We start from the raw sequence: 27,392 nt of genomic DNA, 5'->3' as shown, positions 1-27,392 counted from the left end.
GTGAGAAGGTAGAAGATGGTACCATTCTCGTTTTCTCCACAAAAAAGAGGATGAAATAAAGAAGAGCGATGCACCAGTGTCAAACAATATATAAGCAGGTACAGACTGCAGTAAGAAAGTAACTGTAATAACATCTGGGTTTGCCGCAGCCTCAGTGTGATTCATGACATAGACCTTCCTTGACTCCCTGTGGTTTGATTAATAGCAGCATTCTGACCTGTCGCTCGATCTGCTATAGCTCCATTGTTGGGATTTCCAATAGTGGCATATTGCCGATTTCCTCCAATTCCATTTTTGAAAGTTCTGCTGGTAGCGGGGCTGATTGTCATTGTTCCTACCCCCTTGGTTGTTGTTCCCATTTCGTCCTCCATCTGGTTTTGGTTGTCCTCCTTGAGAGCCTGATTGCTGATTGAATCCCCTGGCAGTACACTGGTGAGCCTTGTGCCCCTTGCCACCACACTGAAAAAAAGTTATAAGTTCTCCATTGCACCTCTTCCCAGGGTGTGCCTGCTTGCCGCATACTTTACAAGAGTATGGTTTTGTTCCAAATTGCTTTCTCTTGTTCCTGTGGTTGTTTGTCACTCCAGTTATTTCCCCTGTTATCATAACGAGGCTTCTTATCAGTTTGTAACCACTGATTGTCTTCTTGTTTCCTCTCTAAAAATGTTCAAAGCTCGTTCATAAGCTTCCTGGAAGGTCTGTGATGGTATACCTCCCAAGGACTTCTGAATTTTGAATGTCAACCCTTTTTCATACTTACGTGCCTTGTCCCTCTCCGTAGGAATAAGATTTGAAGCAAAACGCGAGAGCTCAATGAACTTGTCAGTGTACTCCTGCACTGTCATCTTTCCTGCCATCCTGAACCTTGCAAACTCTTCCTGTTTCTGCCACTTAATTGCGTCGGGGTAGAATCTATTGCGGACTCGTTCCTTGAAAATCTCCCAGTTAAATCCTTCTTCAGCTATGTAGCCCGTCTTCACCGTGGACCACCAACTATCCGCCTCCTCTTTCAGATAAAATGAGCCAATGCTAATCTTCATGTTCTCGGGACAATTTGTCACTTCATACAGCTTTTCCATGTCGCGAATCCAATTTTCAAGAGCAACTGGATCGATAGTCCCTTTGTAAGTGGGTGGATGATGAGATGCCACTCTCTTAAAAATGGTATTCTCGGCATTAGCCTGATGGGCGTTTTGTTGTCCAAGTGCTAATGCAAGATCTTCAATAGCCCTCAGACGTCGGTCCATTTCTTCAGCAACAGCGTTGTTTGCAGCCATTCTAGTGTTACGACGGGTATAGTACCTGATCGTATGTTTTTTTTTTTAAATTCTAAGTGTTTGAATTTATTCTCATAGTCAACTCTAACTATCACTTTCCTCATCTCATATATTTGTATTATGTATCAGATAATGCAATTCAAACAATAAACCAATTTATTTAAATACATAAATAATAAGAATTTCATCATTCATCATTCTTCAAAGAAAGAAAAAAAATCACATCTAGAAGAAACCCTTTTAGCCTGTAGAAAATTCTATTCATTTGCTAAAATAAAATTACAAGTCAATAAATCACATAACAAGTCACAAAATAATTTCAAACATGCAATTATTAGAATTTCAAATAAATCTTATTTAAAGGACAAGAAAATAACCCTTCACTACCCATCTCTCACGTTTAATTTTTTTATTTTATTTTATTTCAATTTATTTTATTATTTATGTTCTTATTTATTTATTTAACTGTGGGATCTTTGATCCCTTGAGTTAGTATCAAAGGTGAACCCAAGTTAAACTCAGGGCTCTGATACCATTTTGTAACACCCCAAATTCTAACAATTGATAATAGCATAAATAATTTCAATAATTTTTGTAAATAACAGCGGAAGTTCAAAATAATCAAATTTGGAAAGTGTTACTGCCGCACTTGTACTATGGACAGGTGCAAGGCTAAATTTATTACATTAAAAATAAAACCAAAGACTAAAGTTTAAATAAAGGAAATATGTCTTATGCATTTATTTAAATCTCATAAAATTTCTAAACTTAGAAACTAGCTAGAAATATAATATCCGAGTCGTGATCCTCGCTGCCCACAGCTAGCCCCATCCTTTGCAACATGCTTCACTGAAAATCTGCTCCCCGTGAAGGATCATTGCAGTTAAACAAACACAAAAGTCAGCAAAGCTGGTAATCCAAATCCGATATACAAAAATAAATAAATAAACAAAAAGGATGTAACTCATGATAATCCAATAAAATAATATAACTCAAAAATTCGAATCAAATGTCAACTTGTTATTAATTATATTAATATTTATTTAATCCATTTAGTCTATTTAGTGGGAAGAGAACCATGGTAGACCCGGGGAACCCTGCCAGTCTACCCTGTGACCCGGGAAACCCTGCCAGTCACAAACAAATCACTTTGGCCATAATCAATTCACATCTTCCTAGTGTGCACACCTCTTCCCAAAGTTGCTACTAGTATCCCGGGAAACCCTGCCAGACACCACTTTGGGAAGAACGGATATAATCTTTTTCACATCAGTTTCACATCGGAGGCATAAAGCCCAAAAATTGTGTTCATCACTTTGGGAGGTACCATCCCAAAGCTATCCTCCCACTATTATTATTATTATTATTTTTTTATATAGACATAACAAAATTTCCCAATTTATTTTAAATATATGTAATATCTATTTTCTGCAGCAAACAATTAATTTCCAATTTACCAAAACACATATATATATATATATATTAGTGCCTCAATTTATAAAGTAAAGCACAGAATATAAAAAAAACAATTGAAACTAAATTCATATAACTAATGTATTTGAAATATGTTCATCACGTAAATCGAAAAGCAGAATTGCAATATATGTAACTTGAAAGAAACGATTCAGATGGTAGATGGTGAACATACATCTAATTCAATTGAAAGTGACGCACAAAAATCGAGAAAGGAGATTTGTTTGTTTGTTTTTGTTTTGTGAACTATATCATGTATAAAAGCAACGATAAGTATAATTCGAATTCAATTAAAGAATTGCACAGAAATCAAAAGAAATTTGCAACGAAGTGTAACTATGATATATGTTTAGGATCATAATTATCCTATCAAAATTCATATAAAATTAACCTAAGACTTCTAAGGATTAGGATTACGCATATCAAATTTCACATAAAATAAATATAATCTAAAAATACCTAGGGATTAGGATTACCTGGTCTCTGTTTTCGCTAACTTTTAGAAGAAAAGAGTAATTTGGGGCAGAGAACCGGTTGATAAAAAAATATAAAGATTGAAAATAATTAAAATAAACTTTTTGGAGTGAGAAGAGAAAGAGAGTAGTAGAGGAGAGTGAATTGGTTTGGTTAGGCTAGGTCTCTATTTATAGTTGAAGTTTAGGGCTTATACATTACTGACTCAATGCTGACTCATCATATCTAAACAATTTATGTTTGTTGAGTCATCATATCTAAACAATTTATGTTTATTGAGTCATCATATCTAAACAATTTATGTTTGTTGAGTCATCCTAATCCAATCAAACATTACCAATCAAATAATCAAACATTAAAGCAAAATGATCAATCAAATAATAACAATTTATCACCCATTATTATTATTACTAATTTATAATTTATTACTTTTATTAATTTATTGTATTATAAATTACTATTATTTTTCTGGGATATTATCCAACAATTAAACTCCATAGACTAGAGGTGGAAATAAAGTTCATTTGTAGAGCTTACCATTGACATTAATCCCAAAATGCAAAAATGTATAAAGAAGCACGTTATGAGAAAATTTGAACCAATTAATTGAAAGATATGGTTGACTACCACTCATAGATGACATATATGATTTTCCACATATACTCGTGAAAAAAATAGTAACTACAATTACATACAATAAATGAAAAACTAGTAACTCCACCCTGACACATATGGGTGAAAAAACAAGAAAAATAACATGATTGAATATCTTTAATGTGATAATAGCAATCAAGTACATAGAAATGCCACCATAAGCAGAAATAAACAAGCCGCAAGCACAATTTGTCACCGAGTACCAGAGAAAAGAGTAATATATCATTAAATCTATCAGACAATTTGTTTTGGACTTGGACACTCGATCCATGTCCGAATTATGAAAATGGATTCCCACCTTCTAGAAGGATCCTCCATTTATTCATAACAATAACTACTTGATCAGGATCCCATAACATAAGAAAGAAGACTTCTAGTCAAACTCAAACCCTCAAGTAACCCCCCGCTATAAATAACAAAGGTCAACCCTCTACAAATAACAAAGTTCTGGAACCCTAACCTATCACTTCCCCTGCGCAGGCACACACACATCACTGGACCTTGGCCTTCAGCCACTGCATTGCTGCATACCTTGGTCTGCTACCTCGGCGATTGCATCATGCAGTTGCTCATCACTCTATTGTCGGGCCATATATCAACAATGATCCATTGGATCGAGGATCGAACAAGTTTCATTACGATCAATTGTATTAATGATAACACGGATGGATTTCTTTAGTACAATGATTGGCAAAATGGTTCACAGAATCTAATTGATGTAACACACACGAGCTCATAATAATCAGTAATATGTATACTGAATCCAATTTCCATTTTCTGATTCTATCAGTATAAATAAAACAGCTGCCCATAATTTAAATAAATACGTAATTGTAGAAGTTGGGAGAAAAAAAAAATGAATGAAAGAAAGAAGCGGCTGATAGAAGAGAGGAACCTGGTGCGAACATGGGAAGGATGTTGATGAGGGAAGAGAAGAGGCATTTCATCATACACCCGATTGGCACCTCCATCAGCGCACACTCGTATCTGCGCTGTATCAGGCAAAAACCACAACGATGCATGAATGAATGAATGCATCTAAATGAAGCGAAAACAAAAGAGGGAGCAGGAAGGGATACCGTGGTCCCAAAGCAGAGGAGCAAATCTGGGAAGGCATTGATTGAGAACAACGAGAGCGTAGCTTACAGAAAGAGAACAAGTGCTGTTGGCAGCGTTTGGTTTCTCCTTCTCCGGCGGAAGAAGGAAGCTCGAACAATGAGACATCAACTCCATCCCTTAATCCTAAAAACTTTACAAGAAGAAGAATGAAAGATTGAAGATGCTTCTAAGCGTTTCCTCACAATCACAAACCCGCTTTTGCGTTGCGTGCGTATTTGTCCTGCTTGCTGTGTCACGTCGCGCCCCTCTTTTTCAATATTATACTATTCTAATCAAATATCATTCGTCATTGAGTTGAATGCGCATGCTGCTATTGCTATTGCTATGTTCTATTAAGGGTGTTTTGGTACTGGAGAAATTTTTTGGTGACCGGGAATCATGATTATTGGGAATTCAGTAGAAATTAAGTTTACTTGGAATCTTACGAAAGATGTGTTTGGTTCGCCAAAATATTACCGGAAATACTGGGTAAAAATTACTGATTCCATATTTGGTTTAGAACGAAATATGACTTGAAATATGAGGTTATTTTACAAAAATAACCCCAAACTATTTTTACTTTTGTAATTGATAGATTGAGTCTAGATTTTTATGTGTATTGGGATATTTTTGTCTCAAAATTTATTGTTGTGCTTTCCCTTTACTTGGTATTCTGATTGGTATTCCGAATTACCATATTATTTTTGGTAATCTGAATAGTGACTTTTCTTTATAAATCAAATTACCGGTAATCCTTGGATATCCGGGAATCGTAATTTATTCCTTCTACCAAACGTGGTAATTACATTTACCAAAGAAGAATTACCGGTAATCCTCTCCAAAAACTCGAACCAAACACCTCCTGATAAATTTTCATTTTCATCTGCAACAAAAGTCAACAACAACCTCCGTCAATGTCATCACTCATCATACGTAACATTACAATTACTTCCTTCCCTTGTGGCAACGCCCACCATATCTTGTCATCAGGATTGAAGAGGACAAATTTTAAATTGGGTAGCGTTGCTCACAATTTTACCATAGTTAATGTTATTAGGGTTTGTCATTTCTCCTCACACGTATCCCCCGCAAATCCAAAATTTATATAATAAAAAATAAATTTACTAAAATATTTTTCATATGTCCTCCTAGAATCGATTTGTTAGCATGATATGTAATTACAATCACGTTGTTGGTTCAATTAAAACACGGATAAACTCTTCTTTTGAAAACCAACCTTGTTCGCTTTTTTCGTTTTAAACCACTCCGTATTTAAAATCAATCATATCATAATTATAATAATCACGTGAAATTGCAAAATAATTAATATTAAGGGAAGGATATTCTAACAACCAATTAGTGTCACTATCAATCAATTTCACTATTAGCTCGATTATGTTGATCTAACAGTTATATTTATTTCATTTTTGTATGGTTATGATTTCCCATATTTAATATTTAATATTTATTTTTATTTTTGTATGATTATGATTTTCCATATTTAATACTTTCACATTAAATGTAACTGTTAGATTAATATAATCGATCTAACGGTAAAATTAATTGATAATAACATTAATTGGTTGTTACAATATCCTACCCTTAATATTATTATGCTTAAGATCATTTACTATTCTTATTAGACCTAAACAAATGGTCCTTACTTATTAATTTTAATTTTTATTTTTATTTTTATTTTTTGAAATCAGCGGCTTAAGTTATTCATTTTTTATTCTTTGCAAATATTTCTTATCTTGTCCTAAGACAATCGAGGATTTCGACATATAAAAAATTATTTCAACATCAAGGTCCATCAATTATTTTTAAATCATATTATTTTAACGTAATACGGAGTACAATTTTTATATGCGTATGATAATGCAATATGCAATAAATGTTCCTGAAGATCGTAACATATGCAATAAATGTTTCACGTGATTTGTTTTTTAATTGTCAACCATTGCTAGATTTTTTCAAAGATGCAGACCGATGATGTATTCAAATATTTCATGTTTATTTTCATACTTATATGATCACTAAATTAAATTAACGGCTTGCATCTTGGGTAAATACTCTTGTATTATTGTATATTCAATTATTATTTTTTGGTACATTGTATTTTCAATTTAGGTATTGTGAATTTCTCAATCAATTTGTAATGATTTAGAAGAATTATTTAGTCTGATTATTTCAATAATTGAACATAAATAATAAGATAATAGTTATTAATATTGACTTACAATAACAGTTTTTTTTCTATAACTTCAATATCATTAAATTAAAATTAAATAGTATTAATAATAATATTATCAAAATGGGATAAATCAATAGGTTTAAGTTTGCAAAAAAATCCAGATTTTTTTTGGATAACTAAAAAAATCCAGATTTAACTGCTTTTTTTTTATAATAATCTTATAATTATTGACTAGCAAATTGCTTGTCACGCATAGGTTAATTTACATTTTTTTTATTAAGATAGAAATATGAATAATAGTAACTGCGTGCATTGTGAGTGTTCTTATTTTTTAGTTGCTTAACAAAAACCATTGCGAGAATGGACAATAGAGCCAGCAAGGGTGCTGCTCTTCTTCTCATCATCAAATTATGCATGCTAGAGGAGGAGAAAATCTGAATCACAGTGTAGCGGAGCTACAGGTAAAGAGAATTGCAGAAGAGAAATGAGAAATAAAAGAAAATAAGAGCTTTAGAAATGGATTTTATTTACGAAATGGTGTATGTAGGGAATAAAGTGGATCAATAAGATGGTAATACTCTGTAACAGAAGTGCTATGCAACAGAACGCTTTTTGGTAATACACTTTCTGTAGCACACCCTTATAATTATCCTTTATTTGTTCACTGAATTACTATCTGCTTTGGTATTCTGGTAGTAATATGATATGCCATTGTGTTCGGAGTTGAATTGCTTGTTATTAGTATGATAGTATCCCTGCTTATGAGTTATACTTGTCATTTATTGATTAAAAAATCATAATTGAATTATTAGATTTTTTTTTTATGTTTATGATATGTCTGTGATCGGTTGACATAGTATAACTTGAATGTAAATTTTCTAGACAATAATGTGCTTATTTACTGTAATTTCAATTTTGAGGTCTTGTTCAGTGAGCAATTTGAGGTTAACTTTGACTCCTCTGTTTTTTATTTTTTTATTTAATTTTTCAGTGAGTGCAAAACAGTGAGCAAAAATAGTACTAGAAACATAAAGAAGAAAGTTTAAAGTAATTTAATTATTCGATTTTTTTGTTTGTTTATGAGATAGGGACAGATCCTATCTCATATATATATATATATAAAGAAATTATTATTTAAAAACATATATATAAAAAACCAAATTTATCTTATTAATTATCATGAAATCGGTGGTGAATCACACTAACGTGGCAGTCTGGCAGATATATTTAGGTAACAGAAATAAATAGTTACTCTAAAATAAAAAACTAAATCAATAATAATAACCATTAAATTTTTTTAAAAAAATAAAAAATAATTTTGAATTTGAAAAATTTTATTAAAAAAATTAAATCAACTCATAATTTTATCACATTCATAAACGCAATCAAACAAATTCATGGGAATTACTTACATATTTATATTTCTTTAAAAATACTAATCCTGATACAGTGAGTTGTCATTAATTTATTCATATTTAATGATTTTCCGACATTTATAGGTAACTATTAATTAAGTACCACATCATAACAATTTTTCCAACAAGATAATCTGCTGTCTTTAGCTTTGGCTTGTCTGGTTTTGTTTATTCTCGTGGGCAACGAAAGAAAACGCGTTTCTGCATTCGCCAACGAAACAATTACGCTAACTATATCCCAAAATAAGCGTTATGTTTCTGTTTCTGGGTTTCCGAATCGCACCCATTTTCCATTCTCAAATTTTCTCGTGTTTCGCTTTGAATCGATAAGTTAACAAAAAGCATAAGATTGAGATTGGGGCAAAAAATGTTATTCAAGTGTTTGGGAGCTCAAAGGGCAAGAAGATTCCAGAGAGCTCTCAGCCATTGCAAGGTTACCATCCTCTGCCTCGTCCTCACCATTGTTGTCCTGCGCGGCACCATCGGCGCCGGCAAGTTCGGCACGCCGGAGCAGGATCTCATCGACATTCGCAACCACTTCCACTCACGCAAGCTACCCGAGCCTCATCGCATTCTTGGTGAGCTTCATTCTACGACGTCGTCTTCGTCTTCGTCTTCCTCTTCCTCTTCCTCTGGTTCTGATAGTTCCACTTCCACCACCAATTACAACGCCTTCGATATCAACACCATATTGGTCGATGAAGAAGAAGAAGAAGGGGACAACGAGAAACGCAACCAAGATGAGCCTTATCGTCTCGGACCTAAAATCTCGAATTGGAATGAACAGAGATCGAGGTGGCTTCGTGAAAACCCCAATTACTCGAATTTCATTCGACCCAACAAGCCTAGGGTGCTTCTGGTAACTGGGTCGTCGCCGAAACCGTGTGAGAACCCCGTTGGTGATCATTACTTGTTGAAGTCTATAAAGAACAAGATTGATTATTGTCGGTTGCATGGTATTGAGGTGTTTTACAACATGGCCCTCCTCGATGCTGAAATGGCAGGGTTCTGGGCCAAGCTTCCTTTGATTCGGAAGCTTCTTTTGTCACACCCGGAGGTGGAATTCTTGTGGTGGATGGATAGTGATGCCATGTTCACGGACATGGCATTTGAAGTGCCGTGGGAGAAGTATAAAGACTATAATTTGGTGATGCACGGTTGGAACGAGATGGTCTATGAGCAGAAGAATTGGATTGGGTTGAATACTGGTAGCTTTTTGTTGAGGAACTGTCAGTGGTCGTTGGATATTCTTGATGCCTGGGCGCCAATGGGGCCAAAAGGGAAAGTTAGGGATGATGCTGGAAAAATTCTCACCCGTGAACTCAAGGATAGGCCGGTTTTTGAAGCCGATGATCAATCAGCGATGGTTTATTTACTGGCAAAAGAGAGGGACAAGTGGGGTGATAAGGTTTATCTTGAGAATGCTTATTACTTGCATGGTTACTGGGGTATTTTGGTTGATAGATATGAGGAGATGATTGAGAATCACCATCCTGGTCTTGGTGACCATCGCTGGCCCTTGGTGACTCATTTTGTTGGTTGCAAGCCTTGTGGGAAGTTTGGGGATTACCCAGTTGCTCTATGCTTGAAGCAGATGGACAGAGCTTTCAATTTTGGAGATAACCAGGTACTGCAGATTTATGGGTTCACACACAAGTCATTGGCTAGTAGGAGTGTTAAGAGAATACGAAATGAGACTAGCAACCCTCTTGATGTCAACGATGAACTTGGCTTGCTTCATCCTGCATTTAAAGCAGTCTGAAACAGGAAAGTAGGATATATAAGGTATATTGTGAGAAACAGGAAAGCAGGCTATATAATATATTTTTGGTTTAATATTATTCTGTAAAGGTAATAGGAAACAGGCTTTTTGCAATTATGCCAGGGTAACGCTGGGTACAGGGATTTCCTCCACCCACACTCACTAGTCGGGTTTAACAAGGATTTCCTCCACCCCACACTCAGTAGTCGGGTATAACGGGAAGTGGTTTTTATTGTTCTATAGCTTCTCTCTCTTTCTCTCTGTATATAGCTTCTCAACTTAAAGTTTGTAAATTATTCCTTCCATGGATTGTAACACAAATTTGTATGAAGTAATGGAAAAAGTTGCATGTGGCTTTGCTATAATCACTATTGTTGGCTATGGTTCATTGTAACTTTTATCTTGGTTTCTGTTTGTAGTTATGAAATTACAATATCCTCGGACCATCTGCTGATCTCAACCTTTGAATTTTATATTATACTATATTCCAAGCATTCTGGATTTCTGGAAGTAGTTTTTAACAAAAATGTTCGAGCCAAATTTTGTGGAATATTATAATAGGTGGATTTAAATATCAAAACAAACTTTGGTAAGGATGATAATGGTGGCTGTTTTACTTTGTACAGTAGTTCTTGATTATCTGTTCGTGTCCATGTTACATATCAGCATGCAATGACATAGAAAGTTGGTATCAGCTCGTAGTCCTGCGTATAGTCCACTCGTTCAGGCATAGAATTTCAATCTATCTTGTTTGAAAATTCTGTCTAATAAAATTTTCTCTCATGACAACTGAGCTGCAATTTGATATGATCTCTGAAGAAAATCGGATGGTCAGGACATATCTTTTAAAAATAAATAATAAAGGAAATTGACATCTACACAAAATATAAGGACAAAGGAAAAGTTGAGATCGTCACTGGACTCACTACCCATGCACGTTTATAGATGCGATTGAAGATAAACTCTAGATAGGGAAGCAGAAAAAACCATCTTTTGTCAGCAGTGTAACTGTTTTCTGTTTGTATCTGAATTTTTGTGGTTGATGCTGAAACTGTAACTGAAAGGCGTTGTTACTATTTTCTGTCAAGTTGATCTCAGTAGGGATATATTGTGCTTTATTAACATCATATGCTCTTTCTATAAGTGATAATGATCTATTTTTAATATTTTATAACATCTAATTATGAAAAGAGAGTGGTATCATTTATTTGTGAAGTTAATATATCATAGTATCACACGCATAGCTTAGAAGCTAACCAGATTCGTACATCAAGTACAAGTATGTTGTTATTTTCATTCTATACTCACTGTGACCATGAGAATGCACATTACTATGTCATGTTTTTGCATTGTGGAAACTGTCTCAAAAGATATTGGCAGTTGCCTTATTGTTTGAAAGACCAATTCACAAATCTCAATGCGGAGACTGGGCATTACCTACAAAACAAGGAAAGTGGGTATTTAAGCATAGCATGTGAAGATGTTGAGTTTCCCGGAAAATGTTCCACATTATCATTTCTTTATTTTTATTAGTATTAGTATTTATCTGGTGGGGTCACTGAGTCAGGAGGTTATGTTTTAACCCCGTGCTAAGTCAGAAATCAGGTCCTACTGGTCAATCAACCTTCGATACCAAACTGCAAAATTGTTGCTTCCTTGGTTTTCCGTTAAAAATAACACACCTTGCACCTCTGCTTCCTCTCTTGAAGTCCTTGATCAAATCTCATGATCTTCCAGTGTCTCTCTTTGCGGTTCTCAGTTCTTATTTGCATTTCCTATGGTTTTATTTTTCCTACTGGATCAAACCCCAATGTTCAAGTGGCTGTGGTATGCGTAGTTGAAGGTGCTACCTATGTCTATGCATAGTTATGTACTATAAATAAAGCAATCTTTAGTTTGACTTTAGGTTGCTTCGTGTTGATGACTTAATTGTCTTCCTATATCACTTGAAAGCATGAAATCTTCCTATGAAGAACTGGTTCAGCAAGTCAGCACTATGCAGATAGTTGCAAGACTATCAACGAATTAGCAAATCTTCCCATTTATTTACCTCCCTCCATTTTAATGATGGGAGGGAGGGAGGGAGGGAGCGAGAGTGAGAGTTCACAGGTTGCGTTGGACATTCACATAAATCTGTGCGCGCTAGTTTTGTATGTATCTTTTCCATTTTTTTCAAAAGCAGAAAAGGGCAGGTCTCTAGTGACAAATAAACAACACTGCTTGTAAAATTTAAGATACTTCAATAATATTTGGAGAAAAAAAAAGTACAAAGTATCTCACCCAATAAAAGAAAACAGAGTACAAAATACATGGAAAATATTATTTACATACATACACCACGTGTGTCTAATATGTGATTAAGGTGACTGTTTACATAGCATTTCTACATAGTTTCCCTCCAACTACACCACAAGATTGGTACGCTATGGGTTTCAGACAAAAAGGAGCTTAAGATTTACAATAAAGAGAAAAGCACTCCATGCCAAACAAGGCTTTATCAAATCACCAGCGATGGAATTCACGCGCCCAAAGACACGCATGCATCCAAGTTGAGCACCAAACCATCCTAAGCACACCATTAATCCGAACCTTGTTGCCCCTGCCCCAAATACAATTGGATCCCATAGCAGAGTGAAGAGGAGCTGAGCCAAGTACACCAATAAAGCCGTGGGGTTTCTATGGAACCCCCCATCTGCCCACACCATCCAAGCCGATAGACCCATCAAGAAGCTAGAAGCCAGGCACGTGAGGTGAAGGGCCCACGAGGGTGGGAACCAGAACGGCTTTCTCCAAGTTACAGCATCATGGACACGTGACTGGTTGTTCATGGAGGAGCCTAGGTAAACGGATAAAACGGTAAGGGAGAGAGGGAGTGAAACAGCTATGGCGAGTGACCTGAGGCCGCGTTTAGCCATAACCATTCGCTTGTCCCGTTTGCTTACTCCGCTCTTCCTCTTGTCGTTCGTAGTGGTGGTGGAGGCAGTGGTGTGTGGATCGAGTGTGACTCGTTGTTTGAGGTCATTGGAAGCCATTATTGCGAAAGACTTTGAAAGTGAGAAGCAAGAGAGAGAGAAAGAAATATGGAAGAGAAAGTGAGTGTTGGGGAGGAAGCGGAGGAATTTCGTTTTCGTTTTAAAGGGGAGAGCGTGGATTTCTCTCGTCAACCATGTTTGGTTTGGGGAAAGTAATTAAGTGACACATGGATGGATATCATGAAGCTGATAAAGAGCATTCACCCCGAAGCATTACACGTGTGCAAGAGACAGAACTGGACAGTGACACAGGCGCACGTAGATAGGAATAGGATTAATTCGTTTTTGTCTACTGTCTGCTGATGTTGATTGTGGTTGAAATGAAGGCGTGGAAGCTGGTCGAAACTGCACGTGGCCAGTGGTTTCTAGCTATCAGATACCATGGCCGACTTCGGAAAATTTTTTAGTGCCCCGCGTCACATGCTCCTTTCATTGTATAAGTGATATTTATATAAATATTTTTTCGATTTATTCTTTATTATTTTAAATGATATAAGTAGAGAGATAGACGCAGACAATGGAAATCATGAGAAAGAGAAAGTATGCGCTTTTTTTAAGTTAAAATTTAAATAAAAACTGTTTTTCTATGTCTATCTCTCTCTTAAAAAGACAGAGTGTTATGTCATTTAAAATAACAAACAATTTTCCCATATTTTTTTTACTAAGGGGGCGTTTGGTTGAATGCTTTTTGAGATTTTCCTAGGTAAATGAAGTTTGGTTTTTAGAAAATCAATGTTTGGTTCAACGGGTTTTGACCAAAATCCATCTATGTGAAATGCCTGGCTTTTTGAGAAAGATAATAATTTGCACGGTTTAGAAACCTGATATGAGGGTGGTTTTTTGAGAAAACTCGGGTAAAGCACTGTTGACACACTTTTTGTCATATATTTTCCTGGTAAAATTTTGTCAAACCAAACTACTTTTTTTTAACTTCCCCATCTATTCAACTTTCTTTATGGATACCTAATAATTACATTTCTCTAATATTCTTAAAATTTATCTTCAACCAAGTGCCGCCGAATAATTATCACATTTTTTTGGTTTGGAGGCTTTGACATCCATTTATAATGGCCCATTCGATGTATGTACATCCATTTACAATGGCCCATTCGGTTGAAGCCCAAAAACGAAAAATAAAGTCAGCGAGGAGTTTTAACTTAGGAGATGGTGTATGTTCATCCATTAGACTGTTGATGGTGAAATGGAAATCGGAGGCAGAAGATTGAAAAGTAGAGAAACGATGGCTGTTCAGTCCGTGACGCAGTCGGCACCTCCTCCGAGATCAAATCCAACCAACACTTTTATCGAAAACCCCAAAATACCCTTCGGAGTTGCTCTGTTATTTGCCGATGCCGTCCTCGTCTTTCTCATAATTGCATTTGTCCCTTGTAAGTTTGATATTGATATCATCTCCTTCAATTCAATGCATATGCAGTGCTTCACTCCTTTCTGACGTGATGTCATGTGTTGTGTGTGTGTCTGTGTGTGTTTAATTTCAGATACAAAGATAGATTGGGACGCTTACATGTCACAGGTTATCGGGTTTCTCAGAGGAGAGAGAGATTACCGGAACCTGAAGGGTGACACTGGCCCTCTTGTCTACCCTGCTGGTTTTCTATACATTTACTCTGCATTCTACTACCTTACTGGTGGACAAGTTTACCCTGCTCAGGTCAGGATTGTATTTTCGTTCATTTCTCATTGCCTTGCTGATACATTGTTCTATTTCTAATTCAACTATATACAAGGGATGCTTTACTCAAGTACTTGATGGCTTGTTATGTTTTTCTCTTTTCCCATTGCAGATTTTGTTTGGAGTGTTGTATGTCATTAATCTGGCAATCATTCTCTTCATTTATGTGAAGACTGATGTGGTAAGGAAACCTCAGTAATGCTGAATCGTTGAATTTTCTTCCCCTTGAATTTCTATGCCAATTCTAGTATCTGTTACTCGTTTTCTCCCAGCCCTTATTGGTTTTCTTCTTATTTGTTTTGTTGATGTTAATTCTCGTTGTTCTTGAAAATGTCTAACAGCTTCCATGGTGGGCCCTTTGCTTGCTTTCTCTGTCAAAAAGAGTACATTCTATCTTCGTGCTTCGACTCTTTAATGATTGTGTGGCGATGACACTTTTTCATGCTGCATTACTCTTACTCATGCATCGAAGATGGAATCTAGGTTTGATTATGTTTAGGTAACGGCTCTCTTCCTAAACTCATCTTTCTATCGGGTTAGAATGTTTACTTGGCTTTTCATAATTATTTGTTAGTGGGGCTGTTTCGGTAAAGATGAATGTGCTTCTTTATGCTCCACCTTTACTGCTCCTCATGCTGAAGGTACATAAAATATTTACAGTCGAGTATGTTGCATTTATGGTCTCTTGAGTGAGTCTTGGCAATCACCACAACATTGCTCATGTAGCCTCCTTTTCTTCTCACACATGCAGGCTATGGATATCGGTGGCGTCTTATTGGCTTTAGCTGGTGCAGCACTTGTTCAGGTTCTTTGCTTTTCTTTGTCTCCTTTTGTATATTTGTGATGTTGTAAGTGCAAAAATGTTATGTGGCATTAGGTTTTGTTTCTCTACTCTGCTTGGTGTTGTTATTTTCCTCGTACAAAATGCTTTACAGAGTGAACAAATCTTTCGATGCCCGATGGTTGGTGTATTTTTTTCTTAAATATTCTTTCCACATTGTCAGGTGAGTTTCGTTTGGGCTTCAAGATTGATTGGTTCTCAAGAGTGAGCAATGTCCAATTTTGGTGGCATTCATTAAATCCTATATGGTGAACTACTGCTACAGATATTAGTGGGGCTTCCTTTCCTGATTTCACATCCAGTTGCGTACATATCGAGGGCCTTTGATCTTGGCCGTGTCTTCATCCATTTCTGGTACTTGCTTCTGAATTTGTATTTTGATGTATGAACTCTGCAAACAAATTTAGCATTTAAATATAATCCGAAAGCCATTTTTCTTTGGTCAAATGATGATGAAAGGGAGAAGGGAAATAACTCAAATAAGGGTATGTAAAGTTTAATTTTATGCGAGGATCATCTGCAACCTTCTGGCAGTAAGGAAATTATTTAGATAGGTGCCTCCAAATGCTATTCATAAGCTTATGACTCATGCCTAAAATATATTTGGTGTCTAAAATATAATTCACATATATTAAATTGAGAAATATAGTGATATTTTCTTTTTCTCTTGGTTTTTTATCTTGCTGTATCGATGTATATCTATACTTTAGTTCTCTTCATGTGAAAGCGCCAATATGAATAAATTTCTTTATTTGTATATGATTTTTCTTTATTGGTTAATGGGTTCACAAAATAAAAATACAAAGTTTAAAATCTTGCACTAAACCCTCTAATGTTTGTATCTAGGTGAAAAATATTAGTTCCTCCATTTTGTGGATGGAAATCCTCTTCACATGCATCTTGTCATTCTCATGTGGCCCACCTCATCTCTTCTCTGTTCATTTCCTTCCCACTGTTTCAAGGCTAAAAAACACTACTCTGTTGTGAAAACCCTGGTTGGAAGCTCATTTACTAGGGCATTAAGAAGAGGGAAAGTGGATCTAAGAATCCTGTTATTGGCAAAGAGGATTGAAGGGATTCCACACTCGAAGAATATAAGAGATCAAGGTTAGCTAGAAAGCAGAGGACTGTTAATGGTGTGCACATGGCTGAGTTTGTCTCGAGGTACTGTTAGATGGGGAATAATTTGAGCCTTCTTGTTTGAAGAGAAAAATAATGTGAAAAGGGTTTTGAAGAGCCCCTACGGACCAATTCCTTTTCTTTAATCAATTGTAAATGGTGGCAAAATTTTTACTAATAAATACCTAACTGCTTGTCGTGGATTGAAGGGGGGTGAATTTTGATGCTGGGATGGCAATTTAGAACTGGATTATGATGAATGGGGAATTAAGAGGGTTTGTGTGGTTTTCCAGTCAATGGTCATGTATTGCACACGTTACCTATACTGTTTAACTTAATTTAGATGCAAACAGTTTCACTTCAGTCCAAACATCAAAGGGGTTTGGTGTAGGATCTTGAAGTTGGTGTATTGAATTTGTGTTATCCTTAAGCTTAATGGGATAAAGTGTATTTTACCCTTTTTTTAATAGGTTCACTTAGGTCGTTCCTGATATATATTTCAATTGTATGTTATCAGGTCTGTTAACTTCAAATTCATCCCTGAACGTTCCTGATATATATTTCAATTGTATGTTATCAGGTCTGTTAACTTCAAATTCGTCGCTGAACCAGTGTTTGTATCGAAGGGATTTGCAATCTTTTTGTTGGCTGCTCACCTCATATCACTTGCTTCATTTGCACATTATAGATGGTGCAAGTAGGTATAAAAGTTTTATTTTATTTTTTTCTATCTAGGTCATTGTAAATTTTTTGGCTAAAATGCAAGGAACCCACTCTCAACTATAGATCAATTGCTGAAAACCCCAACTAACAATTTGACTTCTTGAACTTACCAAACAGTGCATATTGACTCCCTAGGGGGGCTTTCTCCACGTGCATGAGGGGTTAAATTTACAGTTTTGCTCTACATTTCACAATTTGCAAGTTCGGGTTGTTGAGTTACTGACTTTTGAATTCCATGGGGATTTCTGCAATTGACCTATAGTAGGAGGGGGTTATGTGCATTTTGGCCAAAAATATTCTTAAGTATTCTTGTCAAGTTATAGATTTGATAAGATCTTTATCTTCTGTTTTGACGCAATAAATAATGTGAACCAGCAATGCTTTATGGTACTGAATGTTGGGCAGTAGCCAACAAGAGCATAAACTAAGTGTTGTAGAGATAAGAATGTTGTGATAGATGAGTGGACATGCAAGAATATATAAGATTAGGAAATAAATGTATTAGAGAGAAAGTAGGAGAGGCTTCTATTGAGGAAAATATGATTAGAATTGCATCTAAGATTGTTTGACCATTTGAGAAGAAGATCAATAGAAGTCCCAGTGAGAAGATTCGATCAGATGGAAGATAACCCAATAGTTAGAGGTATAAGAAAGTCAAGATAAACTTTAGTGAAACTATTAAAAATGATTTAGATCTGAATGGCTTCACCCAAGACCGGGTATTTGACAAAACACAATGGTGTTGTTTGCACGATGTAGCTGACCCCACCAGTGGAAAATGGCTATTGTTGTTGTTGCTGTATGTCTAATGTTTTAACATAGATTCTATCATAATTGGGATATATAGGATTCTGGTGTACATGGATTGGAATTTTGATACAGCTGGATTATATATGTTTACTTATTTAGTTGCTTACAGACATGAAGGACGGCTTCTCAACTTTCTGCATTCCAGATATCTCTCTATGAGGCTGAGGTTTGCGCTTTACTTCTCCTCTTCTAAGACGTTTAACAAGAGCAGTTCATCATCCATCAAGATCCTTACTAAAGAACGTAAGTAATTAGCCTCATGTAGGATTTAAGAGATAGAACATTACTTCCAGTTTTCGTGATAGTAATACTAAATCTTTCCTTTACTCAGATATTGTGACAACTATGTTTGTTGGAAACTTCATTGGAATTGTATGTGCTCGGTCGTTGCATTATCAGTTCTATTCATGGTGAGTCTGCTTGGAATGACCTTTGTCAACTGTTAATGATAATACTGTTAGCTTTAGATGCAAAACTAACTTGGTTTAATTTTAATTATATACATAATTGTAAAAATGAAAAGGAAAAATAAGAATAAAACAGCCTCTTGTGACAAAATTGACTGGGTTTAATACATTGTAATAAGCAGGTGGAACATTCTAAGGCCCAGCCTGAATGCACCATGACCTATGGTGAAAACATTCTTCATAGAAATAATTTGCAGTCAGTAAATTCCATCAACAAGATGATTGCATATATTTGGCTATAACTTTTTTTTGGTGAATAGAAATTGGCTTTGGATGTAATTTTATCAACCAGCCTTGCCTCTCACAGTTTCCATTTATACTGGTATTTCAGTTAGTGTTGTCCTTCTTCCTGCAGATGTGTCATTTAGAACCAACTTTTCCCGTTGATGGTCACTTACTAATTCTCGTATAGACCAGATCATATGTTCTCAGAAAGTATTTTACTTTCTTTATGCTGAGCCTTCTGGAACTAGTTCTGTTAGACAGATATTATGCACATAATAACACAGTTGTTAACAAGTGCAATGATGCTAACTCTTACAATTTGGCTTATGGTACAGGTACTTCTATAGTTTGCCTTACTTGTTATGGAGAACGCGTTACCCAACATTGCTGCGGTAGGTCAACCCACATCCTTTCCTTTTCTTTAATTTTTTATGATTTTATCTTCTATTGAATTCATAATTGATCCATTTATCTATATGATCAAGCAGTTTGATTTTGTTCGTGGGAGTAGAGCTATGCTGGAATATCTATCCTTCAAACAGCCTTTCATCAGCGCTACTCCTCTGCCTTCACTTAATTATTCTTTGGGGTTTGTGGTCTGCTCCCCCTGAGTATCCTTACGAAGAAAATAAACCACGCTCTCACAAAGATAAATAGAAGTTTAAAGGCTCATCACCCTCTATTTTCTGGAGGAAAAGGGATGACTTAGACAAATGATTTATCCCTTATCACTTCTTTCCCCGTTGATGTAAATGTTTGTGATGTATCTTGGAGAAAGCCTCAGGATTACTAACTTGGATGTAAAACAGAACATAGGAGCAACAATCGATTTCGGTGCCCACGTTTTGATAAGGTTTATGTTTTATTTTCAATTCCATTGATAACTCTGAAACTTTTGCATTTGGGGGAAAAGTGTTTGTCTTTTTAAATGATACAACTTATATCCTTTCACTCTCATAAAGAGGTGAGATTTACATCTTTATATTTTTTTGTCCACTCTCTCTCCTCTTTTATCTATCTCTTTCTCTCACTTAAAATGACACAACTTTACATCATTTAAAATGATACACATTTTTCCCTGATTAAGTTTTAAGTGCTGAATAGGAAATTGTTGACATTATATTGAGGGGGGGGGGGGGTTTGATATTTGACGATATAAATGAGAAAAAGAAAAAAATTTAGCGCTATAAATCTCAAGCTACCAAACAAACATCACTGAATTAGTTTAAGTGCCTCTTATTTATTTTATTATTATTTTTTCTTTTTCTTTTTTCATGTGACTCGTGATGAAGTAGCCAAGTAGGGGTGTTCATCAATCGAATCAAACCAATTTAAATCGCGGTGATTGAACTGAAAAATCAAAAATCGAATAAACCGAAAAATTGAGAACTGACAAAAAAAATTGCAAATTTTAATTGCATTGGATCGGTTTTTGGATGAGTTGATGAAAATCGGTCCAATCCAAATCGATCCAATATATTAATTTTTCTCTACCTACTTGGATCTTTTTTCAATCATAGTCCAAAAATTTCTAAACACAAGACTCATTAACCTATCAACTAAATTTAAGAAAAAATCTAGTCACATCTTATCAACACAATTTCATCTGTGTAGAGCTTCATATCTCATTTCAAAAAAAAAAACAAATTATATTATTGTTTATGATACTTTTGTATTTTAAAAAAAATAATTCAAAGCTTATTATACAAAAGATGCTATTTGCACAATAACTATGAAATAAATTTTAAGATTTTCAAAAAATTGAAAATCGATCCAATCCAAACTGAAAAAAAATTGGATTGGATCGGATTTAAAAAAAATTCAAACCGAATGGATGATTACATAATTAAACCGAAAGAATTGGATCAGATAATTTTTACTTTCAAAACTAATCCAATTCAGACCGCGAACACCCGTATGATGAAGTCCTTTCAAATGTGTGATTTCTCAGTTAAGAGCAACCTTTCGTGTGTGGTTATTTATAAAAACCATGCATTTGATAAGTGACAATTTTCCTTTTTCTTACGATATACTAATAGGAAGCCTTATTTTTTACTACCTTTGATCCTCCCCTAGTCTCGTGTAAGCCACGTGACATAATAAACTTCACTTAAAAGTGGAGTGAAATGGCATAATAAAATCGATGCTATGAGATGTGCTATTCAAATTTGAATATGCATAAAATTATTTGAACGGAATGCCGCTCAAACACTCTCTTCAACTTTGCCGTTTTAAAATGACTAAAATGCCCATGATATTTTATTTAAAATTTGAAATATTTTAAAAAAGCAGCTCCAGTATTTATAAAGAATGCGTATAAGCTAATATGAAAAAGAGAATAGTAAAATAAAATAAAGCTAAGGCTTTGATCAGTTTGATGTCTAGGTAAAATATAATAAGCATTAGCCTAAAATGAGAGAAAAATTAAAAATTCTTTGGTTTTAATATTTTTATTTTTTTCAAAAAAGGGAGTGTTAGTTTTGTAATTCCACCTGTAACCCACGGGGCTAGGCATGGTTCGCATGAATACATCTTTGGGCACGATTCAATGGATGAGTCTCGTCGAGTCCTTTGCTTGGTAGCATTTTAGGCTTTGAAACTTGTTGAAGGAGTTCCAGTTGCTGCGTCGAACACATACATCATGGTTTGGCTCTCTCTTTCTGATTTCCCTTTCTTTTTTTCTTTTTAATTATTATTCTATCTTCTTCGTTGTGTGGCTTTATCCGTGCTAATGCGTTCTCATACATGAATCTCAATTTGAATATTTAAGCGATTAGGGTTTCCCAAATCCAATGCCAAATCGGGTCCAAATATGCCTGTTAAGCCTCGTAGATATGTCTATGCTCAATATTTTAGAGTGTCAGTAATTTATTCAGTTTCAATTTTGAGTGATTAGGGATCTTCAGCTGTATGAATATATTCGAGCCTATTTCATTTCATTGCATGGTGATATGTCATTTGAGTTTCATTTCATTTGTTAAGTTTTGGTTTATCGTATGGTTCCTTTTTCATTCATAATCTTCTCTTTTTTATGACAGGACGGACATGATTCAGAAGACCCAAAGCAAAGCACTGCTGATATGACAGTTTTTGTAAGTTGTTAAGCATCTTAAAGAGTTAATGGTTTTGTTCTATGATTGCATTTTGCATGTGTTTATGTCAATATGCAAATTGGTGTACCTGATGGTTGTCCCAAAGTCTATGATGAGAGTGGGAGTATGCAAGTTGATGTACTTGCTGTTTACATTTGGGACAGGTTTTTAGTTAGATGATTTAATTGTTGCTCTTGTATTTCAATCAGTTTTGACCTTCGTCTGCCCCTTTTTTCTCTCTTCAGGTGCAAAATCTTCTTCAGCAGATGGTGAGTTGTATACTCTAGTCTCTTAGAACTGCATTGCTGAATTTCACTATATATTTTGCTGCTGCTGACATGAATTTTGTTTCCAGCAAAGTAGGTTCCAGACAATGTCTGACTCCATCGTTACAAGGAATATCCTTTTTACACTCTGAGTTCATAAAGTAAGCGAATTTTAAATATGAATTTGTTAAAGAAACTATTTTCAGAAAACGGTAATTTATAATAGTGATCTTTTTTCCAGAAATAAGATATGATCCAAAGAGGTCAGATGACTGGAGATCTAAAGTGGATTTCATATCGTTAACTTATATTCTTTAATAACATCTTTCAAGGAATTCATTTTGAGATTTTTTTGGGAATTAAATGGAACCTTCAAAGTTTGGTTATGTGGTGTTTAAATCGCTGCATTGTTTGTGTTTTGAAAACTTTTAGGTTGTTCTTTATAAACTGACGGGCAAGTCTGCAATACCCATACTATAAAATGCATATCAAAACTCAAACCAATAACATGATGGCATATATACACCGCAGCACAGGCTGTAAATATGCATAGCTGCTGCATCTTGAGCTTCTTATTCTTTGTTTTATAAACTCAATGCAAACCGCCTTTGCAGTTATGCCAATTTGTGACACATGACTTAATGCAATTTGTGCACGGTTGTGTATATGTGATATCATTTATATTGGTAGTGATGCTAATTCCATTGCGTGGGTATTGCTGATTTGCCCTTTGCTCGAATTGCTGATGTTTTTCTTGACGTCAATGCACTTGATGAGATGGGAAACCGTATAAATGATTTGGAGCAAAGCATCAATGAGCTAAGAGCAGAGGTAGGAGTGGAGGGCTCGCCATCACCTGTGGCTCCTGCTAAGCCAACGGAGGAAGAGTCGAACAAAGAAGAGGGTTCAGCTTAAGTAATGTTTCGTGTTCAACTACCTTTTTTTTTTTCTTGTATCGTGATACATCAGGATTTGTTACCAGTGGTTCAGAATTCAGATATTTGCCATGTACCTATATGACTATGAGTGCACTTTCTCCATAGGAGTTAAAACTGTCTTACTGTTCAAACGAAAGAAAAAAAAAACAGTACTGCTGACTAATTGTTTGACTTTCCAATTCGTGGTATGCTAGCCTGGTGTGCTATTTCTATTTGTGTAGTATATTTCCTTAGTTTATATTGCGATTACCTTGTCACCCTCCTGCCCCTTCTCTTTGCATGCCGTGGCTGTCTCGTCAATTTCAAATTGGACAAACTCCACGGGGCAATCCATGTCGCTAAATTTAGGGGCTGCTGTTCAGAAACCTATACACCCGATTTTATGCATTTTATTCCAATGTTATGAATCGTTGTTACTCGAATATATTTCTTAGAAAAAACAATGAATTTTTTGTGCGCTTTTCAATTTCACATCTACTACTCGCATGCTGGTACTGGTCATTCACCTTGCTTGTTAACACTTCTATAGGCTTCTATATAGCCCCATTTTATTCTGTTACTTTTCTGAGAAGTTCGACTCGCATCCCAAAGGGGACCAGTTCCAACACAGTGCCTGAAACAAAAATTGTCAAGCCAAAAACTGATTGTTCATTTCAGACTAAAGAAAAAGCCGAATATTATTATTATTTTTCTTTTGGCAAGTTATGGTCGTTGATTCTTGTTCGAATAACAATGATATATTAAATCTTGTTTATTTTCAAATTCTTGAAAGACGAGTTGAGCAACTATCATGTCTTAAACTACTATTATTTGCACATGAGCTTCAGTAAGTAGCTATTAAAGCAAGGTGAGTCCCAGATGATCGGTGTTGTAATTTCACATGGATTGACAAAGTTAACATAGACAATTCATTGGATTTGACTACTATTGACTTACAGTTCCCGATAATTGCCAAGCTGGTATATATACATAAAAAAAGGAGAGATTTTGAGATTTGCAAATCTGTATTTAAAGCTCAGCACCATCTGAATTGGCGATAAAACTCCTTTAACCGATTAAACTCCTTATAAAATTACGTTTAATTCTGAATTAAAAAATTATGTTAGACATTATTCATATTTCTATCCCTCCCATTTTGCGATGGAAAATTTAGTTTAGGTGGAAGCAGCAAATGAAAGAACATAAATATTTTACTAGAGCAACATCACTTAAAGATCAATTTACATAAAACACCGAAAAAGAAAAGGAAAACACCAATAAAAGTAAAACATAACAAGACAGATCATTATAACTAGAGAGCAGAGGAGTAAACAAATGGAGGGGTAGCTAGAAAGAAACTTGATATTGTTCTAAGTAGTACGGCAACGGGTGATGGTGGTGCAGCCACGGGTGTAAGGATTAGCATCAGCACCTGACTTGCAGTTGTAGTAGGATGCACCCCTCAGAGAACATGGCACTGTGTTTCGCTGCAGTGATTTGTAGCTTATATACTGTGAAGTTGCTAGGATGCGCCGGTGGGACTCTGACTCCATCCCAAGCTCACCATATGTTAAGCACTCTTCTATGGAGCCTTGGCAGGGTGTTGTTGTCATGGGCACCCAACGTAAGCGGTGGTCGCCTATTGCACCCGCTCTGGGGTGAAAGATGGACATGGCCACCATGGACAAGTACAAGGCCAGCAGAAAATAAGAGCTTGACATTGTTTTGTGGTGATGGTGGTAATGCTGCTCTTATTTATTCTTCTCTCGAGTTTCAAGTCTTCATTCTTTCTACTTCTACCATTTTATAGAAGAAACTTACTTGGGAGAGTGGGAATAGGTAAACAACTTGTTTAATAAGTATGTCAAGTTGTATAACAAGGAACTAATTTACATTATATTTATAAATTTTTGTTTAAATTTTTTTACAAATTACACTATGTCTGACCGGTAATACACTCTTGAGTAGAGTATAACCGATTAAACGTAATGTAGTTTGTAAAAAAAATTGTAAACGGATCCTTTTCCTTTACGAAAATATTGCTCTTTTATTTTTCGTAAGATAAAAAAACAATCGATATTCAATTCGTTTGGTTCTCTCAATTTTAGAATACTATGATCATCGATATCAACATCATATTCATCTCAAAAAAGGGAGAAAAAAAATTACTGTTATTGTTAATATTCTATTACTGGTAACAACAACGCTAATAATAATTAGTTATCAACAAATAACAAAAACCTCGGAGTAAAAAAAAAAAAAAAAAAACATAACAACCACAAATTAAGAAAATTGAAACTCAACAGGTAGACAGTTTATACTCTTGTAGTAATTTTCCCGTTCAAATGTGTTACAATTACTGAGAAGAAAGTTGGGTACATGATAAATAAAAGCATTTCAAAACCTACCAAGAAAATGACATGAAGAATGGGAGGGCATCGATGATACTAGGTTCGGATTCAAAGCATTAACTAGTTAAAAATTGCGCAGAAGTCTAATTCAACGTTGCGTTGTGTCTGAGCCGTCAAAATACTGATGCTGGGTTTGAATTCATGCTGCCCACGACAGACCACCTTCAGGAAGGAACCGCTTGTGCTTATCCAAGTCAAGTTTCTTCAGAATGAAAACTAACACAACACACATCAATACCAATATTATGGCTCGAATGTTCCACGCAGTTGCCATTAAATCTTAAAGACTAAATCACTCTCACTTCATTTTTAAATCATATGAGTGTAATCCCACGGGTCTAGCGATTCGGAGGTGTGCTCCTTACTTGTACAAAGAATTTCTAAACACTCCGAGCCAAACTGAGGGTCCATCCTTAGTGTTGCGGAGGGACTTAGGCTTTGCAAAAGCAGGTTATCTTAACTTTTATATAAGGAAAAATATTTTTCATTCACACACTCACTAAAGTGAGTGATTCCATCATGAAAAGAAGAATAAAAAAAAAAATGTTAACCTGACTTATTCATTTTCATGTGAGTGCTTATGGAGCAAAAATATTAAACATAAATGGTAAACGCATCGAGGGAAAGATTATACTTACAACATTTTTTTGTCTTATAATCTCTTACAAAATCAAATGGTTGATTTAATTTTTATCTAACGATAATATAAATATATTTTCTGCCACTCTCAAATAAAAAAAAGTGAGTCTAGTTGTGAAGAAAAAGTAGAGAAAAAATTAGTGAAACTCATCCTCTTTTATGTGAGTACTACAGAGAAAATATTCTTGTAATTAAAACTGAAAAATTAATCCCAAATATATAGAGAGATGCAGGATCTTTTGACTCTGATATAAAATCAAGAAATCTTACTCTTCATTTCAAGCGTTAATTTTCATCCCTCCGACGGTTGAAATTAATTAAAATTGATAATTAATTAACAAATATAACCCAATAAACTATAACTATTGGATAAATAAAAATCAACGACTGAAATGAAGAATAAGATTTCTTAATTATATATATATATATATATATATATATATATATATATATATATATATGAGACGAAAATTATTTTCTCATGTCGTGAGGCATTGAAATCTGATCTATCCTTCTTCTTTTTTAACAAGTGGTGGACCCCACCATTTATTGTGTCTATGACATAATAGATGCTATCTCGTGAGAAAAAAGAAGTCTATATATATATATATATATGAGGTAGGATCCTTTGACACTAGTGTCAAATTTCAAATTTAACACCTTATCTAAGAATCCTTAGATCAAAAAAGATCTGGGACTCTGATTTATAAACATGTGACACCATTGATATTTTTTAATCTAACGACTCTCAGATAAAATGTCAAATTTCAAATTTGATACTGGTGTTAAAAGATCCTACCTTTATATTTA

At 35.1% G+C, this 27,392-nt stretch overlaps 7 protein-coding genes across 9 annotated transcripts; 3 read left to right on the top strand and 4 right to left on the bottom strand.

Moving 5' to 3' along the window:
* Nucleotides 1–217: 217 nt before the first annotated feature.
* LOC133312245 (uncharacterized) lies at nt 218–1,277 on the bottom strand (the record flags this gene model as incomplete). The annotated part of the gene is made up of 2 exons (XM_061513423.1): nt 713–1,277; nt 218–596 (listed from the first exon to the last, which is right to left on the bottom strand). Coding segments are annotated over exons 1-2 (944 nt in total), but the record flags the coding sequence as incomplete, so codon positions are not given.
* A 609-nt stretch (nt 1,278–1,886) lies between these two features.
* On the bottom strand, nt 1,887–5,212 carry LOC133312260 (thiamine pyrophosphokinase 2-like). The gene is made up of 3 exons (XM_061513439.1): nt 4,958–5,212; nt 4,774–4,870; nt 1,887–2,134 (listed from the first exon to the last, which is right to left on the bottom strand). Exons 1-3 carry the CDS (start codon nt 5,109–5,111, stop codon nt 2,053–2,055), a joined length of 333 nt encoding a protein of 110 aa, XP_061369423.1. The 5' UTR covers nt 5,112–5,212; the 3' UTR covers nt 1,887–2,052.
* Nucleotides 5,213–8,772: 3,560 nt separating this feature from the next.
* On the top strand, nt 8,773–10,649 carry LOC133312209 (xyloglucan 6-xylosyltransferase 2-like). Its single transcript, XM_061513378.1, has one exon. The coding sequence runs from the start codon at nt 8,953–8,955 to the stop codon at nt 10,345–10,347; it is 1,395 nt and encodes a 464-aa protein (XP_061369362.1). The 5' UTR covers nt 8,773–8,952; the 3' UTR covers nt 10,348–10,649.
* Nucleotides 10,650–12,612: 1,963 nt separating this feature from the next.
* Nucleotides 12,613–13,465, bottom strand: LOC133312246 (translocator protein homolog). The gene has a single exon (XM_061513424.1). The coding sequence runs from the start codon at nt 13,377–13,379 to the stop codon at nt 12,780–12,782; it is 600 nt and encodes a 199-aa protein (XP_061369408.1). The 5' UTR covers nt 13,380–13,465; the 3' UTR covers nt 12,613–12,779.
* Nucleotides 13,466–14,565: 1,100 nt separating this feature from the next.
* LOC133312210 (dol-P-Man:Man(5)GlcNAc(2)-PP-Dol alpha-1,3-mannosyltransferase) lies at nt 14,566–20,206 on the top strand. 3 transcript variants are annotated; one of them, XM_061513380.1, is made up of 12 exons: nt 14,566–14,767; nt 14,879–15,051; nt 15,185–15,250; nt 15,414–15,571; nt 15,647–15,713; nt 15,824–15,877; nt 16,179–16,267; nt 17,613–17,729; nt 18,675–18,808; nt 18,897–18,975; nt 19,593–19,649; nt 19,746–20,206. In XM_061513380.1, the coding sequence occupies exons 1-12, from the start codon at nt 14,581–14,583 to the stop codon at nt 19,912–19,914; spliced, it is 1,350 nt and encodes a 449-aa protein (XP_061369364.1). In that variant the 5' UTR covers nt 14,566–14,580; the 3' UTR covers nt 19,915–20,206. The 3 variants fall into 3 exon arrangements, with proteins under 3 accessions (XP_061369364.1, XP_061369365.1, XP_061369363.1); XM_061513381.1 differs by having other exon boundaries at nt 15,185–15,253; nt 18,711–18,808; XM_061513379.1 differs by having other exon boundaries at nt 15,185–15,253.
* A 1,591-nt stretch (nt 20,207–21,797) lies between these two features.
* On the top strand, nt 21,798–23,748 carry LOC133312247 (heat shock factor-binding protein-like). Its single transcript, XM_061513426.1, has 5 exons — nt 21,798–21,901; nt 22,296–22,349; nt 22,595–22,618; nt 22,705–22,747; nt 23,385–23,748. Exons 1-5 carry the CDS (start codon nt 21,899–21,901, stop codon nt 23,528–23,530), a joined length of 270 nt encoding a protein of 89 aa, XP_061369410.1. The 5' UTR covers nt 21,798–21,898; the 3' UTR covers nt 23,531–23,748.
* Nucleotides 23,749–24,902: 1,154 nt separating this feature from the next.
* On the bottom strand, nt 24,903–25,253 carry LOC133312244 (protein RALF-like 1). The gene has a single exon (XM_061513422.1). The coding sequence runs from the start codon at nt 25,251–25,253 to the stop codon at nt 24,903–24,905; it is 351 nt and encodes a 116-aa protein (XP_061369406.1).
* Between the last annotated feature and the right edge of the window lie 2,139 nt (nt 25,254–27,392).

Source organism: Gastrolobium bilobum, unplaced genomic scaffold (genome assembly GCF_033153095.1).
Source record: "Gastrolobium bilobum isolate Gb01-03AN ecotype WA unplaced genomic scaffold, APGP_CSIRO_Gbil_v1 utg6685, whole genome shotgun sequence".
Taxonomy (NCBI): domain Eukaryota; kingdom Viridiplantae; phylum Streptophyta; class Magnoliopsida; order Fabales; family Fabaceae; genus Gastrolobium; species Gastrolobium bilobum.
This window is presented reverse-complemented; position numbering and strand designations above follow the sequence as displayed.

Bases quoted from the DNA above. Each gene is read 5' to 3' on its own strand.
- LOC133312260 (XM_061513439.1), bottom strand. From the start codon at position 5,111: ATGGAGTTGATGTCTCATTGTTCGAGCTTCCTTCTTCCGCCGGAGAAG. The intron at 4,871-4,957 runs GTATCCCTTCCT...TGCCTGATACAG, and splicing joins TCCTCTGCTTTGGGACCACG to CGCAGATACGAGTGTGCGCT. The intron at 2,135-4,773 runs GTTCCTCTCTTC...CACGGGGAGCAG, and splicing joins CCTTCCCATGTTCGCACCAG to ATTTTCAGTGAAGCATGTTG.
- LOC133312209 (XM_061513378.1), top strand. From the start codon at position 8,953: ATGTTATTCAAGTGTTTGGGAGCTCAAAGGGCAAGAAGATTCCAGAGA.
- LOC133312246 (XM_061513424.1), bottom strand. From the start codon at position 13,379: ATGGCTTCCAATGACCTCAAACAACGAGTCACACTCGATCCACACACC.
- LOC133312210 (XM_061513379.1), top strand. From the start codon at position 14,581: ATGGAAATCGGAGGCAGAAGATTGAAAAGTAGAGAAACGATGGCTGTT. The intron at 15,254-15,413 runs GTAAGGAAACCT...AATGTCTAACAG, and splicing joins TTTATGTGAAGACTGATGTG to CTTCCATGGTGGGCCCTTTG. The intron at 15,714-15,823 runs GTACATAAAATA...TCACACATGCAG, and splicing joins TACTGCTCCTCATGCTGAAG to GCTATGGATATCGGTGGCGT.
- LOC133312247 (XM_061513426.1), top strand. The intron at 22,619-22,704 runs GTGAGTTGTATA...TTTTGTTTCCAG, and splicing joins AAAATCTTCTTCAGCAGATG to CAAAGTAGGTTCCAGACAAT. The intron at 22,748-23,384 runs ATATCCTTTTTA...ACGTCAATGCAC, and splicing joins TGACTCCATCGTTACAAGGA to TTGATGAGATGGGAAACCGT.
- LOC133312244 (XM_061513422.1), bottom strand. From the start codon at position 25,253: ATGTCAAGCTCTTATTTTCTGCTGGCCTTGTACTTGTCCATGGTGGCC.